Source organism: Cavia porcellus, unplaced genomic scaffold (assembly GCF_034190915.1).
Source record: "Cavia porcellus strain 051 isolate PalLab524CR breed Dunkin Hartley unplaced genomic scaffold, mCavPor4.1 scaffold_1, whole genome shotgun sequence".
In the NCBI taxonomy this organism is placed as follows: domain Eukaryota; kingdom Metazoa; phylum Chordata; class Mammalia; order Rodentia; family Caviidae; genus Cavia; species Cavia porcellus.
Window position 1 is genome coordinate 148064035 of NW_026947484.1, and position 17651 is coordinate 148081685.

The window sequence follows — 17651 nt, forward strand, 5'->3', positions numbered from 1 at the left end:
TCATTGGCTCATCAGTCCCTCCTTTATTTATAGTCACTTGGTCACATATGCCCGTAAGGAAGTATAGGTAATGTAGTTATTTAACAAAATCCAGCAGGTTTTACATCAGTAAGGATGATTAGTGAATGGCTGTTAAGTAGGTATCTAGTAGTCTTCACATGTTAACTTATTAATGGACAGCAAAGGAGCCTTATTTAATAGTTCAGTGGATTTTTTTATATTTAAGATTTAAAATTCATATAAGCAGATGGAAATATAAATAATAAAACTAATACATATCTTAATATTGATAATAAGGTATTCATTGAGTGTATATTAAAGAAAAAAATTCAAAGAAAATGTGGAAGGTGATTCTAATGTATTTGTCTCTTGCATGTTTGGCTATGTTATAATTTTTCCCAAGCTAGGGAACATAAAAGGAATACCAGATTTTCAGGGAAAGTTAGAGTTAGGTTTTGGACATTTAGAACTATAAATTATAAATGCTGGCATCAAATGACATTCTGGTGATGTCATTTGTTCACTGGCTAAGCAGCTGCACATTTTGGTACCTATTGTTCATTTTCTGGCAAAGAAGGGGCAATTGTCTACTTTTTGAAATTTTCCACTTTAGTCTCTCTCTTTTACTTTGTGATCCAGGTTACTGAACTTTGCAGAGAACTGGGTCCAAAAGACACTCAGTCCCAACTCCATAGTTTAGAACAAGACAGGTCTTTGTGCAATGAAAGATGGGTTGGGTGCTCTGAGTACATGAAGTTCACTCTTCTTAGATTTGATGCAGTTCCTCACAGAGTTAGGGACTAGAAGAAGATAAATAGATTTAAAAAGTGTGTAAGACATGCAGAAGTTACTGATATCATTACCTGTTGATTCTGTGGATAGGTGAGGCTTTTTCTTTTTTTTTTTCTTTTTGTCTTTTTTGTTTTTATCGGCACCAGGGATCGAACTCACGACTGCCTGCTTGCAAGTCAGACGCTTATGCCGCTGAGCTAAATCCCCAGCCCTTCTTTTTCATTTTTTAAGACTACTGGAGAACTATTTACAGCTTCTTGTACTATTATATTTTAAGAAAAATATGTCTGAAGGGGCTGTTGAGTCCAAGCATTTGACAGACACATTATGACATAATTTTGTGTTCTGTCATTTTATTAACTGAACTTTATTATTCTCATTGTACTTTAATTCATCATGTATTTGCTTTTTTGTTATCTGAAGAGGTAAGTAAAAATACAAATATTAATAAGGGAAAAATGCTTTCAAGTTAGGTTGTGTTATCATTGCCTGTCTGTCTCTGCTTTCTAAATTTTATATTAGGCTAAATTCTACAGATGAGACCTGAATGGACATTTTTATGACTTCACAGACCTGAGTGGACATTTTTTATGGCTAATGTAATTTAACCACAACCATCAAACAAATACTCAGCAGTCTAAGGCCAATTTGAAAAATGAAGAGTGGGAGGGGGGTCAAGGTCGACATTAATTCTGTGACCAGAGCCATTAAATAGTTCTTTTGTTTAGTCTTGTTTAATATCATATGTGGCTCTACCAGGTTTTAAACAGTGGTTGATCAAATGGTTCACACTATACATGTTGCTGTAGCTCTAGGTGTATATCCAGCCTGAGAAAGGGAGGTAGAAGTGACTGTGTTCAGAGAGTGAGTAGCTTCTCCAGAACACTCTGACACGGTGAATGGTGTCAATACATTATTGTTATGCGAGTTGTTTGGGTGATGTCATTCGTTTGCCAATCATGCAGCTGTGCATTTTGAAATCCATTGTCATTTTGGCAGAAAACACAGAAATAGATCAGTTATGCTGTGGAAGGAACCTTTTTTGTGTTACAGATATTCATTTATAAAAATAGAGATGTTTCTTATCCATCATCTCCAACTACTAATTTTATTTTCTTATTTTCCTCTTTTTTCATTGACCTCATTGTGCAAATACAAAACAGAAATCATTTTACCCCTGAAGCTGGCTTTTATCTCTGCTGTCCTTTGGATGCATAGTGCCATCTCCTCCTTAGTTCCTTAAGCCAGAAATCTCTGTCTTCTGACTGTGTTTTCATCATCTTTTACTCTCTTTGCAGTGCTGGAATTGAACACGGGACTTCAGTCATGCTAGGCAAATACTTCACCATGAGATACATCCCTGGCCCCACTCTTTTTTTTTTTTTGATCAGCAAGTCCAGTGGCTATTCTATTGGAGCAGTATATTTTTTCTCTAAGCATGTTGTTTCTGTGATCAAGCTCTTATCTTCTCTTGGAATTTTAAGATACCTTCCCAAAACTCTCTGTCATAACTCTTGCCTTCATAGTAAATGTCAGTATATTCTATCAAAAAGCAATCTGGATTATGTTCCTCCTCTTAAGAGTCCTTCTGTGACTTTTTGCTTGTGAGTTACTTATAAGTCACTTTGCTTTTGAGTCAGGATCATGCTTAAGATTCAACAGTGTGGATTTAGAAAACAATACTGCCAAAGAAATACAATGGCTGAAGCAAAAGTGTTTTGACTATTTCATTTCTACATTATTGCAAAAGCTAAACCATGATAAATGTATATATATATTCTAAAACATGATACATGTATATTCTTTTTTATTAAGAATTACATCTTTAGTAAATAGAGGAGCATAGGAAGTGCAAATGATACACTGGTATGTATTCGTCAGCTGATTTTGATCTGAATTGTTCTATGATTCATGACATAAGTCTTGTTCATTTATCTTTACCAGTGTGTAGTATTTTCATTGCATGAGTGTACCATGATACATTCATTCTCTTTTTGATGTTGACTTGCGTTTTGCCTCTCCTCTCCTCTCCTCTCCTCTCCTCTCCTCTCCTCTCCTCTCCTCTCCTCTCCTCTCCTCTCCTCTCCATTACACTTCCACCTTTTTTGACTGTCCATGTCCTTTTCACACCAAGGATACATGCTTCCAGCCTGATACTTGGGAGTAAAGTGTATATAATATTATTACTAATATTTATGAATGGTATCAATCTTGATTAGTGGGTTTTTGGTGGTTGCTTGTCTATAAAATGAGTTTGGTTGAATTGGTAGCTTAACTAGCATCAAATAGTGTAAAATATCTTTCTGTGTTAGCAAATTTCGTCTCATATAGCAAGGCTATCAACAGTAGAAAGTGTGATCCATTGTAGCAGATTTCTTTTCTAGCTCCTCTCTAAAACACATTCTGAATGAATAACAAAACAAAAAGACCTGTGAAACAAAAAACCAAGAGTCCTGCTTGGCAAGTGTGTTCTGCTCCACTCAGTGCTCAGTCAGGTGTCTTCTAAATCATCTGCAAGTTCTGCCTCAGAAGACCAAGAAGGGAACAGGGGTGGCATTTCTCTCCCTCTTTGCTGGAGGGTGCTTGTGCCAGCAGGAATTGGGCCTCTAGTCCAGTGATTCTCAATGCAGTCTGCAGCAGAGGCACTGGAGGGCTTGTTAACCTAGCCTAGGCCTTGGCCGAAAATTTCTGATTCAAAAGGTCTGAACAATAAGCATTCCTAAGGAGTTTGCACATGATGCAATGCTGCCATTGCTGGGATGGGATTTAAAGAAGCAATGGTCTAAGTCGTCATTTTTCAACCTTTTTTTTTTTTTTTTTTGTGGATCCCTTTAAACATTAATACATAATTTCACAGTTATATGAATTTTAAACAACTTAAGACTTAATTTTATCATCAAGGCACAGAAACGTTTATTCTTTAGAATATTTCTATTGGTAAATTATAAATTTTAATTTTATGAGCTTTATTAAGCAACAAATACTTAACAGGAAAAAAATCACAAAATATTGAATTTTTAATATTGTTTATATAAAAGCATCAGATTTTTAAACTTCAACTATTTCTTGGTATACTAAGTCTAAAGAAGAACAGCAAAAATAAATTATTTAATGAACTGCAGTGAAAATATCAACAGCACTTTACAAAAAATAACCTTTACTTCAATTATCACAACTAAGTCTTCACACAGGACAGCAGCATGTTCCATATACACCTGTCCTTACACTGAAACCATATGTAGTGTGATCAAGTAATAGACTTTACTTATTTTAAGCTGCTGAGGTTTGGAGGTGGTTTATTACTACAGCAAGATGCAGTGTGTTGTAAGATAGGTTAAAACCATACCTAAGTAAGGAAATTGAATGGGAATGAGCCAGATACTCAAAACTATGATGCTAGAAGACAAAAATGCAAATAAAGGATTTGATGGTTTTGCTGTCACCATGATAATATTGACATAAACTTTTGCTCCATGCATTTAACTTTTTTGATTTGGTAAAAGATGCCTGGGATATAAAACAGTGTTCCTACAAGTCAGTCACCCACAACTCTTGTCTCCAGCCACAGCAGGCCACCACTGCTTTGCGCATATATTCTTCTGTGGATTTACCTGTGTCAGTATAATATGTAAATTTTCATATTTATTTTTACTTAAAAATGGGAAAGCGATATATTGTAAATGGTATGAATTTGCTTCTCACACTCTATGACCATCTCTCATTACTTCAGTGCCAGTAGTGGATTGTTTAACTTACCGCCTTCATCTGTGCTCAGTACTGTAGCAAAAATATCACAGGTTGGGGAATTTATAAATAATAGAAACTTGTTTCTTATAATTCTGAAGACTGGAAAGCCCGCCGGAAGTTTTGACTCTTAAGACTAATCTTTGTGTCCGATGTGACATGTTGTGGCTGTGTCCTCTGGAGCGAATCAGTATGACCTCCTCACAGGTTGTAAGAGGAAGAGCCCGGAAAAGTGCAAAACACTGGGGGAAACCTTTCTGGTAAAGTTCCTAGTCCTGTTCATGAGGGAGGAGCCCTTATGACCTCATCACTTCCTAGAGGTCCCACTTCCTAATCTTACTGAATTGAAGATTAAGTTATTGAATTGAGGAGGGGATATAAAGATTCAGAGCATAGCATAAGTGTTCACAGACCTCTGTGTCAGGCAGTATTGTAGTCCTAGAGACTGGAGAAGTGAATAAAATAAACTACAACTACCTTGTTCATGGAGATTACCTTTGTGGCTGGTGGTTATGACTGAGTATAAATAAGGGTTTATTTTTAGTCTCCTGCACCTGTTGATACTAGAGAATTCTGTATTATGGTTACTTTGCTTGGTGTTTTGGAAAAATGATTCTTTGAAAAAATAGTTTCTTATAGACATAATTTTCTATTGATTTTTAATTTTTTTCAGTTTGTTGAACTAGAAACAGGAATATAGAGTACTTTAGCCATTTTTTCAGATCTTTTTAAAATATATCTGTTTTCTTTAAGTTTTTTCTTATTATTTTCTGTGTGTATGTTGTAACTTTTATTTGCTTTCGTATCTTTATGTGCCTACTGTTAAAGTTTCTGCTTTGACTGCACTCTGCAATTATTTCAGAACTTGAGAAGTGCTGGTTGGTATGCGTACATAACACATTATAATTCTTTTCTCATTCTCCTCCACTCCTCTCATCTTCCCTCCATTTCATGGCCTTCTTCCTATTTGCAGAAGATCTACCTAGCTGTTTCATATTATCTTTTATTTTATTCTTTATTTATATTCTGGGTTTCTCATATAAGAGAAACCATGTGATAGTTAAGCTTATATGTCTGGTTTATTTCACTTAACATTCTGGTCTTAAGGTGCACCAACTCCCCATGAATAATCTAATCATTCTTTGCTGCCAACATGTGTTAGGAAAAAAAAAAAAAAAAAAAAAAAAAAACCAACGTGCTCATGGCTGACTCCTGATTGGTGTTGAGTTGTAGTCTTGATACTAGGTTTTTCAAAGCCTCATGGTTAATTTCACTTTGCAGCCAAAGTTGGGAAGCCATTGGCTTAAAAGATTTCAGAAGTAACTGAAAAATGCTTTCTGCTTTGTGAAAGCAAGTAACTATAGCTTTCTTGAATAGTAGTAATGTAATAGCTCTCACTTTTTTCTTTTTGTGCCAGGAATCTGTCATCTTAAATTTTTGGTCTAGAATAAATTTGAATCAGTAGAATTGGAATGTTGTAGTGAAGTTCTCAAGTGTGTGAAGCACTTTCACCAAATGTAAATGGAATTCAATAAAGTTTATATAAGGAGAATATAATTTTTAAATTACCAAGTGAGGGAAGGGGTAAGCATTCTTTTTTTTGAATTTTATACAAATCACAGTTGTTTTTCTCACTGTTTGTTAACAAATTCATTTTTATAGCCTAGTATAATTGTGTTCAAAGTGTTGTTGACATCATTACCTACTTTAGGGCTGAGTACTCTGATACTGTAAAGGGGACCTTTGTTTACTCCAGTAACAAGATGTTAAACAAGAACTCGTGAACTCAAATAGTTACCTCCCTGAAGCAACAGAGAGCCTCCAGAAAGAAACCGAACTGAACTTTAGACCACTCCTTTGTTTTGTGCTGAGACATGATCTGGTCCATTTCCACTTAGAATTGGGATCCCAGAGATCGGTTTAGAGATGTTCGCTGTGGCTTCACTGTTTGGCTTTAAGTGCTGTGAAACTGCTATGAATTCCCAGACGGTAGCCATGTCTTTCAGTACACAGGGTTGTAAACCCCTTGTGTGGCAGGTCTGTATGGCATATTACGTGGTGTCTGAAAATAGTGGAGTTCACTGGATAGAGTATTTCACCAGAATGGAGTTCAGTTTCTAAACCGGGCTATCTTGAGTTTTGAACTTACCAATCTTTGGTTTCTTAAATGTACCTAGCCTGGGAATAATGAACTGAAATTCAAGGTTTGTTAATGAGACAAACTGTTTGAAAGGCTTAACACACTGTCTGCCCACTGTTGGTCTGTAATAAAGATTTCCTGGCTTTGATACTGGATTATACTGGGCAATTCTAATACAAATAATACCTGAGAACAAACGAAACTCTAAATTCTCTTTGTGAGTCTGATTAATAATGAACGTTGGGATGATGTATATGAGTTCCTTCCGGGACCTGGCCAAGAGCCCCACCTGTCTGAATGGGGATTACAGCGAAGGATGAATTAAGAGACTGACAGTTTAGTAATATGTAGAGCAGGGCGGAGAGGTTAGTGCCTTAGGATGGGTGAAGATAAAGACCCTCCAAGCTTGCCACTGTTTACTGAGCATATTCACACATTTTCAGAGAGGACAGGGTACTTCTCCTGAAACAGGGTGGAGATTGCTGTGGACTAGTAAAAAGAACAAAAACAAAGCATTCTTGATAAAGAAACTGTTTCTTCCCCAAGCAAGACTTTTACTCCTGCTGCTGCTTTATTATTTGTCACCCTCAGCAGGTCTTTATCTTGCCCCATGAGCATCAGGGGCTGTGGGTCTTCTTGCCATGACCTCTGGGGATAGCAGAGCTTCCGCATAGTTTTCGGTCCAAGGAGCAAAACACACACCAGTGTTGGACCCCTAAACCCCTCCTTATTACAGATTCAAGTTGCAGTTTACATAGGTGAACATGTGTGCGTTTCTTGCAAACCCAATAATCTTTGAGTAAATGCAGTATCATACCTTTTTTATCATAACAGGTTTAAATGTTTGATTGTGTTTAGGGACATTTACAACAACTCAAAGATTGTAACACTGGAGGGAAAAATCAGAAAGTTGGTGGTATAATGTTGCAATTTGGTGTAACAGGGTCACGGCATGCCTGCATACATTCACAATGAACATACAAGCAGACAGTACTGTAGGCCATACTGAGTATAAGATAAATCAAAGTAGTTCATTTTTAAAAAGTTCTTTGTTTTAAGTGAGGTATTATAATAATGACTTCTCCTGGTTTTTGCCCTTCAAAATTGTTCCGATTTTATAAGGCACAACTCACATGTAGTCTGTTTTAGGAAGTCCTCTTCTGTACCCCTTCTCTGCCTTCAGTCAGCAAATAATCTCTTCCTTGGTGGTTATCTTACTGTCTCATACAGAAAACGTTTCCACAGTTACATTTTAGGTATTAGGTCAAAGGGTGTTTGGGTCCTGGTTATAGGACTCTGGCTTTGACATTAGAAGGATCTTCATTTCATTCTCTATTTTGTCACTTTCTTAATAAAAACTGACCTAATTATTTGTCCTTTATTGAACTCCATCTATTTATCTGTAATATGAGGGTAAAAGCTTCCACCTCCCAGGTTTGGTGAAAGATTGAGTGTAATATAACTGCTTCAGATGGCAAATGTTTGATAAATGGAAGTGAATTTTGTTATTGTTGCAGTGTTGGTTGTTGTATATAAAAATTTAATAAAACTTCCTCCACTAGATTGTATGATCTTTCAGGATAGTGAACCACACTTTGGCATCTTATAAAACATTTAATAAATTGACAAATATTTGTTGATTGAACATGTTATCTTTTGTCTTTACTTGACTTTTACAAAGAATAGTATTGGCATTTATCAGAAAGAAAACTTTCCTAAAAGTTGTTTTCTAAGTGTTTTTGTTTAAAAAATCTTTATAGGTACCTTTTTAGCCCGTAGTTTGTGTCTTGAAATCTGAAGATTCCACCAAGATATAATATGAACGGAACCTTCAGTGATTTGGAGCCATATCCTTCTTAGACTGGTGCAGGACTTCAGATTTCGTGAGAGTTTGGAACAGAGGCACACACTGCTTGTTGACTGCCACAGGCAATAATGCCATCTCTGCCCCAGGAAGGAGGTAAGCAGATTGATGTATTCTGTTACGAATGGAGGGATAATTAGGGATAATTATTAAGTTTTTAAATTATTCAAATTATTTATGAACTTTTAAAGCCTCATAATTTAATTTATGTAGGAGGGAGCTGTATTTCTGGTGTGGATTTTATTTTTTTAAGTTACAGTAATATTTGATTGCTTACCTTTTTTTTTTAAAGTTATACAGGCACCCTCTCCCTTGAATCTGAATACAGAATTACCTTATCAAAGCACCATGAAAAGGAAAGTAAGAAAGAAGAAAAAGAAGGGAATCATTACAGCAAATGTTGCTGGGACAAAATTTGAAATTGGTAGGTCTCTTCAGAATAATAGGATTTTTTTAAATTGTTGTAAAAACTGGTTTGATTTGAAAACTGTATAGAATTTCAGAGAGATAGCTATCTTTTATGCAATAGTTTTTTAGTGCCTTCTATGATGTTTATGACATGTTGGAGGAATTCTTTTCCAATGCAATGGAGGATGATTTCCTTAAAAAGATATTGACTTTTATAGTTTCATTTAAAACAAAAATGCAGTTAAATAGCTAAAAAAATAAGAATTAAAAATGTAATATCTGGTCTTAAAGTTCACCTTTGTCAGTTTTCAAGCTTTGACATTGACAGTAACAGAAATTTATACACAAATGACCTTAGAGATTGGATTTTGTGAATATAAGAAAAAGATGGTCTTTTCCACTATGCTTTTAAAATTAATGTTATTGGTATACTTTTGATACATAAAACATTTATCATAGGGAATTTGTACCTGCACATAATATATCTTGATTCTTCTTTTATCCCTACTCCTCTCCCTTCCCTTAACCCTTCTTCCCTTTCTTATTTTCTATTCTTTTCTTCCATTCTTGTGTATTTGCTGTGTTCCCAGCCTTCCCAGCTCCTGTGAGGCTCACCAGCAGGTTCACGATGCTCAGTACATGTCTCCATCCACGGTTTCCCTGAGTTCCATTTATTTTGTTTGGGTCTTTCCAGGTATTTCAAAGAGGCCCCAGACTGTCTCTGGTTTACCTAGGAATAGGTCTGATTCTGTGTTGATCTTCTGAAGTCCTTGTTTTTGCTGTGTGTGAACCAGTTACAGAAATCTCCCAGGTTGTGCCGAGGTTGCCCTTGCCTTCTGTGTATTTTAGTTAGCACACAACTGCTGAGCCCCGCGGTGTCAAGGCTGTGTGGTAGTCTGCAGACCAGGAAAGAACAGTGCTTTCTTTAAGGCTTGCGTGTTTGATGTGATCACCTGGGGCTTCCTTCCGGTTACAGCTTCTCCTGGAAAAACATCAGGTCCACCTACCAGTCTCTTCCATCCCCAGTCACTGTCCTCTCTGTAATGCTTGCATCTGCGAGTGTTTGCATATAAAATCTTTTCTTCTTAGGCAGCAAAAGTCAAGAGTTCCTAGGGTTCCAGACCAACAGGTATTTTAGTTATCAGTTTCAAACTGGGCTAAGTCATTCAAGCAGTTGATACCATTCCTTCTAGTGGTAAAAAGAAAATATTTAAAAACAAAATATTAAAAGTTTGCTATATAGATACACCATTCTATTAGGACTGAGAATTCTTTTGTAACCCCAAATTTACCCTATGTTTATTCCTTATTTTTATTTTAAATTTGAAATTTGTTGGAAGGAAAATAGCAGTATGTTCACTGTGAAATTAGATTTGAGAGGAACATAGAAATGGTTTGTTTTTAAAAGGGAGCCTTTTTCAGAGCATGAGTTTTTCAGTAGAACTTCAAAATTAGGAATACAGGAGGATCAATATGTAGCTCTTTCCTGTAAATTTCTCTTCGTTATTTAATGCCCTGAGTAAACAAAGATAACTTGAATTAAGTGCTAGCAATAATTTGAACAAGGGAGGTGAAAAGTAAAAGGTAGATCTGATGAGCAGGACTATTTTTACCTTTACCTGTGGTTGCCTAGCTCCAGGTTATGAAAAAGCCATGAAAGCACAATTTCCTGAGAAGACATGTTGTGTCAGATGTCTGTATGGGGCTAAAATTAATAACTATGTCCTTTGGCAGTTTTGTGTATCTGTTAAATCTAAGAGATTGAAAACTAAGGAAGGGGATGTGATATAATATAGTTCTCACTTACTAGAGAGAATAATTTAATCTCAGGTAAATCTGTTAGGATTAAAAATATGGGTATGCTGAAACTAGGGGATATTTTGCAAACAAAGCACTGTGAACTAATATAATACTTTATGTGCATATGTATATATATATATATATATATACAACAAATATATTTCAGAGGTATTTTACTTACTGCTTAATTATTTACTTTTAGTTCGTTTAGTAATAGATGAACTGGGATTTATGAAAACTCCAGATGAAGATGAAACAAGTAACCTTATTTGGTGTGATTCTGCTGTTCAGCAGGAGAAGATTGCAGAGCTACAAAATTACCAGGTAGGAAAGTAAACAAGACAAATTATTGGCATGAGGCAAATTATATGAATTCTGTGATATTTCCTTTGTATAAATTCCTTTGTTTTCATACTAGATTTCTGTTCTAACTCCTGAGTAGCTGCTTTGTGACTCTCCAGCTGAATTTTGCATGAAACTTGCATATCTTTCAAACTTAACCTTAAATTTTTCCTCCTTTAAAGAAAACTCAATAGGAAAAAACCCACCATTACTAAAATGGTACTTCGCATTGCAACATAAGTGAGAGTGATGAAATAGAGTGATGAAATAGATGAAAGTCTTACAATAGTATTACCCCATGTAAAGTATGGGGATATGGGGATGTGGAAATAAGTTGATTTGTCAATTATATGTAATTAGTGTTTTTGCATTATATAATAGATTTTATATTCAGGAGAAAATAAACATCAAATTAAAAATCCAAATGCAGTCAAGTTTAGACAGTTGTTGTGAATAGTCCTTCATCTACTAGTTTAAAGATTAGTACACAATTGATCAGAGGGAGCATATGTTACTACTCCATTTTTGTCATTTTTCTGCAGAGACTATATGTATACATAAGTAAATCTAGCATACCTGAATGATTTGCATGACGAACTACCATTTATTCAATAAAGACCATTAGAAACAAAATCATCTATGTAATCTTTTTCTGATGCTTTTGAAATTGTCTAATTTTTGTCTGTGACTACTATAGATATTTTGGTGCCAGATATTAATTACAGACCACTTAATTTTAATGTTTTAAATTAATAATTATCAATTGATTAAGATATAAAATCCAAAGGGAAAATATAACTTTATTATAGTATTAATGAGTATATTCATTAAGTCAATGAGAATATTGATACTTATCTTTTTATTTTCCAGAGAATCAATCATTTTCCAGGAATGGGAGAGATCTGTAGAAAGGATTTCTTAGCAAGAAATATGACCAAGTAATCTTCATTTTCTTATAATAAAGAACTGTTCAAAATTTATGTTATGAATATAATAGTATTACCCCATGTAAAGTTACATTTATTTGAAATGGTATTTAGATGGAAGAGAGAGAATTCTAGTGCTAGAATAACACTAACATTAACATTTCCCTATTGTAATCCTTTACTTTACAGAAGAGATAATTGAGGGTCAGAGAAATGATAGTTTTTATAAAGTCACATAAATAGTTATCAGCAGAGCCGGTCAGAAGCCCAGTGGACAGAGTCTAGCTCTTTTAATTGCAGCTTGCTGTCTCTTAAGTAACAGAAATTTTTCTTTTAAATATGTGGTAATTTGTATGTGGCTTTCAGTTTCAGTTTAACCATGAATAAACTAATTTGTTTCATTTTACTATGTGCATAACCAATTTATATTGGCTACTGAACATGTAGCACATGTGAAGAACTGTACCAGGGGCTTGTATGCATACACATATGCATAATCACAGGTGGGCATGACTGTCTACACATACGCATGTGCATGTATTTATCTGTGAGGACAGTTTTCACAGTTAGAGTCTACTTTTATAAGAAAAACTATTAAAAATTACCCAAGTGTTTTGCTGAATGAAAGAATTTTATGTAGTTTTATTTCTGTTGGTTTAGAATTTATAGTTTTCTTTTAGTTTAAGACTATTGGTTAGCCAGCTGTTCCTCAAAGGACTTCTATCTAGAACATACAAAGAAGTTAAAAATAAATCAGGCCCTTCAAATTTAAAGACCTAATCCAAAAATGGGCATTTGAGATGAATACACACTTCTCAGGTGAAGAAATACAAATGGCAAATAAATAAAAGAAAAAATATTCAACATTATTAGTAATTCAAGAGATGCATGTTAAAACAGCACTGAGATTCCATCTCACCATGGAAAGAATTGCTGTCATCAAAAAATCAACCAATAACAATGGCTGGCAAGAAAAAGGAACCCTTTTTCACTCTTGTGAGTGTAGACTGATGCAACCACTGTGTAAATCAGTGTGGAGATTCCTCAGGAAACTAGGATTGGAGGTCCTATTCGACCCAGTTGTTCCCTTTCTGTGTGTTTTTCTAGAAGTATTGAAAACATGGCACAGTGATAAATGTACACCCATGTTTATAGCAGCACAACTTGTAATACCTAAATCTTGGAAATAACCCAAATGCCCATTAACTGAGGAACAGATTAAAAAAAGATGTGTTTTTTAAATACAATGGTGTACTACTCAGCTACAAAGAAAGATAAACTCAAAGCTTAAATTTATAGGTAAATGGATGCAACTAGGGACCATACTTACAAGTGAAATAAATCAGACTTGCATGCATACACATCATATTGTCTCTCTACTGTGAAAAACTGAAAGAGTGAGATTCAAAATACACAATAGGTATTGTGAAAGGGAAAGAACTGCTCAAAAGGAAAGAACAATTGAGATGGGAAAGGAGGAAAAAAGGAAGAGAAAAAACATATATACACACAAGATAGCTAAAATAATTGTACTACTCATTCTATTAGTTCATTAAAAAGTACAGTTAGTGCTTACATTGTTTGATCAGTTTTGCATACCTATATCTGGTAGTCTGAGCAACTATCTATCTATCTATCTATATAAATTTTTTTTTTTGGTACCAGGAATCAAACTCAGGAGATTGCCCTTGTGCTTGCCAGGAGGGTGCTGTGCCCATATCCCCAGCCCTTGAGCAACTGTTTGGAAGACAACAATATGCAATATAATAACTATTGTTAATTTCCTATCATCTTGTTTTGAAAGCCTGTATCATTTTTGTTGTTTTTTTCTCTTTAAAAATCTGAAAAAAATAAGAATGTTGAATAATAAAGCAGTTGCTTTTTAGAAGAAGACAATTCATGACAGTCAATTCATGTTTATAAGTAGAGAAATAGTGATGTGGTTTTATGTGAAAGTTTATAATTATATATCTACTTAATAGTATTTTGGTCAGTCTAGCTTATATTTCAGAGACTGGTGATTTTTAAGATAAATTAAGACCTAATCCCTGCCTAGAACCCACTTTTTGTAAGGGAGGAATACTACCAATATGCACAGTGTTATGAAGCCACATTAGAGGTGCGGGTGACAGAGAGAGTGGGAGACCCCACTGTTAGAGGTCTGGGAAGGCTTTCTGGCACAGTTAGAATAGGAAACAAATAGTAGGAAATGTGCAGAAGTTTGTTTCTAAGAAGGAGGTAATAAGATTTTGGGCAAAGACAACAGTGGAAGAAGATACAAAGATAACAGTGGAAGAAACTTGAGCTGATGTGATTTTTGGGGACCTTAACTCTGTTCCTGTAGATATTTAGGATATTAGGCTCAACCAGGTGATGCTGAGGGTATATATTCTATATTATCATATTTATTTCTTCATTCACCTCATTCACTACTCAACACACAGACACACCCCTCCTGAGAGAAATGCAAAGTTTTTGATTGACTTTAATCAGGAAATTCTTTAGAATAGTCTGGATAATAAATTCATTGGTGATAAACCTACAAAGAGAAATGTTTTCAGGAGGTGATTAGATAATCACCTCAAAGGTAGTTAATATCTAATGTGCCACAAAAGTGATAGTGAAAATGGGGAAGGGAATAAAGAAATATGAAAGACTTACTGAAAAGTGCTGTGATGTGAGAATTAAAAGTGGGGAAGGGAGAAGTCTTCAGGTCCACTCTTGGGTTTTTGGTTTGAATATTTGGTTTGAATATTATGTAGGTACCAGTAATACGATTTCAGGGATTGAGTGGAAAAGAATGAGCTTCAGAAAAAGAAGTAATTATCTCATTCAAGTTTAGGGTGTATGTTGCACTTGTTACTTAACACATACTTAGTATGTTGCTACTATATAACAGGCATGGTGCTGGACTCTGGGCACATACATTGATCAAAAAGAGACTTAGGTTCCAATAATATTCAATTGTGACTTTGTTAAGTGCTATGAAGTAGATATAAATAGTTCTATAGTGGTAATAGGAAAGAACTTAGAGCTGATTAGGGAGATTTGTGACTGTTTCCCTGAGGAAGTGCCGTGGAAACTGATACATGAATGATGAACAGGAAAGGCGCAGATGGTAGTAAGAACTATCCAGGCAGGAAGAAGAGCATGAGCCAAGGTCATACAGTGGGAGAAAACATGGATAATCAAGTTACTGACAAACTCCCATTACAGCCTGGAGCATAGAGAGATGGGGGTGGAGGTGGGGAGGGAGATCAGGTGAAGGGTGTTGTTCAATATTAGTCTTTATCTGGAAGGCCATATGGGAGGTGGGAATGAGATAGAGTAGTAGTACTTAGACCAGATTTGTGTTTTGCAAAGATCCTTTCTGGCTGCTTTATAGAGAATAGGTGGTATGATTCAAAGAAGTTAGAGGGTAAACAGTTTCTCATTTCTTACAATCCTTGGAACTATTCTTAAGGACAAAATATTTTTCTATTAGTAAAAAATGACCTAGTAATAAAAATCGTTAACTGAATTACTTACGTAATATCATTTAGTAAATTTGTGATTAAAACAGAAATTATCTGACTGCCAAATTCCTAACTAGAGCTGCATATTTCTGTTCAAGGTAGATTACTTAAATGGAATGAAATATTCCACTTGAATATATGTGTGCTAAAATTTTTTTGCGAACAATGTCAGAGCATGATAGCATTCTTCTTTTTTTTTGTCTTTTTCCTTTTTTATCGGTACCAAGGATCAAACTCATGACTGCCTGCTTGCAAGGCAGGCGCTTATGCCGCTGAGCTAAATTCCCAGCCCCTGTGATAGCATTCTTAAATACCATGTGATTAATTTAAAATTTTTTAATTTAAAGCTGTAATGTGATCTAATTTTATATCATTGTTAGACATATAAATATTTTTAAAGGTGTTGAAAACAAAAACATGGCCCTGTTACTCTGTTTTGTTTCAATTTTTTTGTATTGTTTTCAAACTACTCAATATTATTCTATTTTGTACTGACATTATTTGGTTCATAGGTTTAATATAGATCAGAAAGAAGTTGGTAATTATTTTCCATCTCATATTGGATACATTTTTGAAGGAGTCTATTTAAAGAGCACATAAACTATATGAATCTCTAGTTGGATTATCCAAATCTTATAAACTAACCTTAAAAATTGGACTCTACTTCTGTGCATAGTGTACTCTGTGGTTACATTTTAACTTTCACCAACCTTATTTGGAGACAATATCTGTTTATCTATAGAAAATTTGCACACTTTTAGAAAAACTTCTTTTGAAGCAATCAGATTTTTCACAATTGTTTTGACTTTCATAATTTCTTCATTTTGGTGGGAATCAGTATATACAAAATAATTAACATTTGAGATTTATCAATCTCAAATTAAAATTAAATCTCAAATTAAAATTTAGACATTTTATACCTAATATCCATAAATTAAGCATCTCATAGGCAGCCTAATTTATAGAAAATACAAAACATCATTACATACATTGTAGTTACACAGTTACCTGTGTAGTAATTCATATAAGTAAAATGTGTATACCCCATCACAAGCTTTCACGTGGTTTTCTAGAAAACCAGTTAAATTCTCAATGACAGTGCTGTAAAAGGGAGTCACAGGCTGTTGTGAATGGATGATTCAGGAGACCCTGAAGTCATGTTTAAAAAAAGAATAGAAATGGCACTTGGCCCTGAAACATAGCCTGCTCCTGAATCCCACACATGAGATTGAGTTAATGATTGTTTCTGCATGTTACCTTGCCTTACCTGCTGTGTATTTGTCACATTGGTTTGTAATTAATGGTCTATTTGTGAATTCCTTGAACATAGGGATCACACTAATTTATTTTAATATCACTAGTGTCCAGCACAGTGTGTAACCAGATTTTCACAATATAGTAATATGTGAATTAGTACTTAACAGGGTGGGGATTTTTGTCTGCTTTTTTTTTCCCACTGATGTATCCCAAGTGTCCACTATTTAGTCCATAGTAGGTGTTTTAAGTTCTATTAGTAAACAGACATTTGTTGACTGGATTAGTAAATGAACGAATGGAGGGAATTTAAATCTATGTTATATAACTCATGGAAATAAAATTTGTAAGATTTGAATAGAAACTATTTTTCAGATTGTCTCTACTTTACAGAATGATTAAGTCTCGTCCTCTGGATTACACCTTTGTTCCTCGAACGTGGATCTTTCCTTCTGAATATACTCAGTTTCAGAACTATGTAAAAGAATTGAAGAAAAAACGGAAGCAGAAAACCTTTATAGTAAAACCAGCTAATGGTGCCATGGGCCATGGGTAGGTTTATTTTTATTTGGAAAGTAAAAAAAAAAAATTAAAAATGGAAGGAAAAGAGTATATGTGCATAATTACTCAAGTTGAGTACAGTTATGAAAAAAATACGTTTCTTACTGTTGCTTTTTTGGTTCTGAATCTTTAATGAGCCTTATTCTTTCAACATGTCTCATAGGCCTCAGTAATTCTATTTAAAAATTAAAATTAAATTTTAAAAAAGCAGACTTCAATAGGAGATAAAAACATAAAAGAAAGCAATTTTCTAATTTCTTCATAAGCATTTATAATTTTAATACACTTAGAGAATGAAATAAATT

The 17651-nt window shown here is 34.6% G+C and overlaps 1 protein-coding gene across 4 annotated transcripts in view; it reads left to right on the forward strand.

Annotated features, from left to right (window-relative positions):
• Ttll7 (tubulin tyrosine ligase like 7) overlaps positions 1 to 17651 on the forward strand; it is a 130533-nt gene that overhangs the window by 34035 nt on the left and 78847 nt on the right. For all 4 annotated transcript variants that reach the window (XR_010050264.1, XM_063257669.1, XM_063257684.1 and 1 more), the window contains 5 exons: positions 8437 to 8636; positions 8833 to 8964; positions 10951 to 11072; positions 11961 to 12028; positions 17179 to 17337. Coding sequence is in view for 3 of the 4 variants with exons in the window: in XM_063257669.1 (XP_063113739.1) it covers positions 8612 to 8636; positions 8833 to 8964; positions 10951 to 11072; positions 11961 to 12028; positions 17179 to 17337 (506 nt within the window). In the remaining variant the exon portion in view is untranslated. The remainder of the gene's footprint in view (positions 1 to 8436; positions 8637 to 8832; positions 8965 to 10950; positions 11073 to 11960; positions 12029 to 17178; positions 17338 to 17651) is intronic.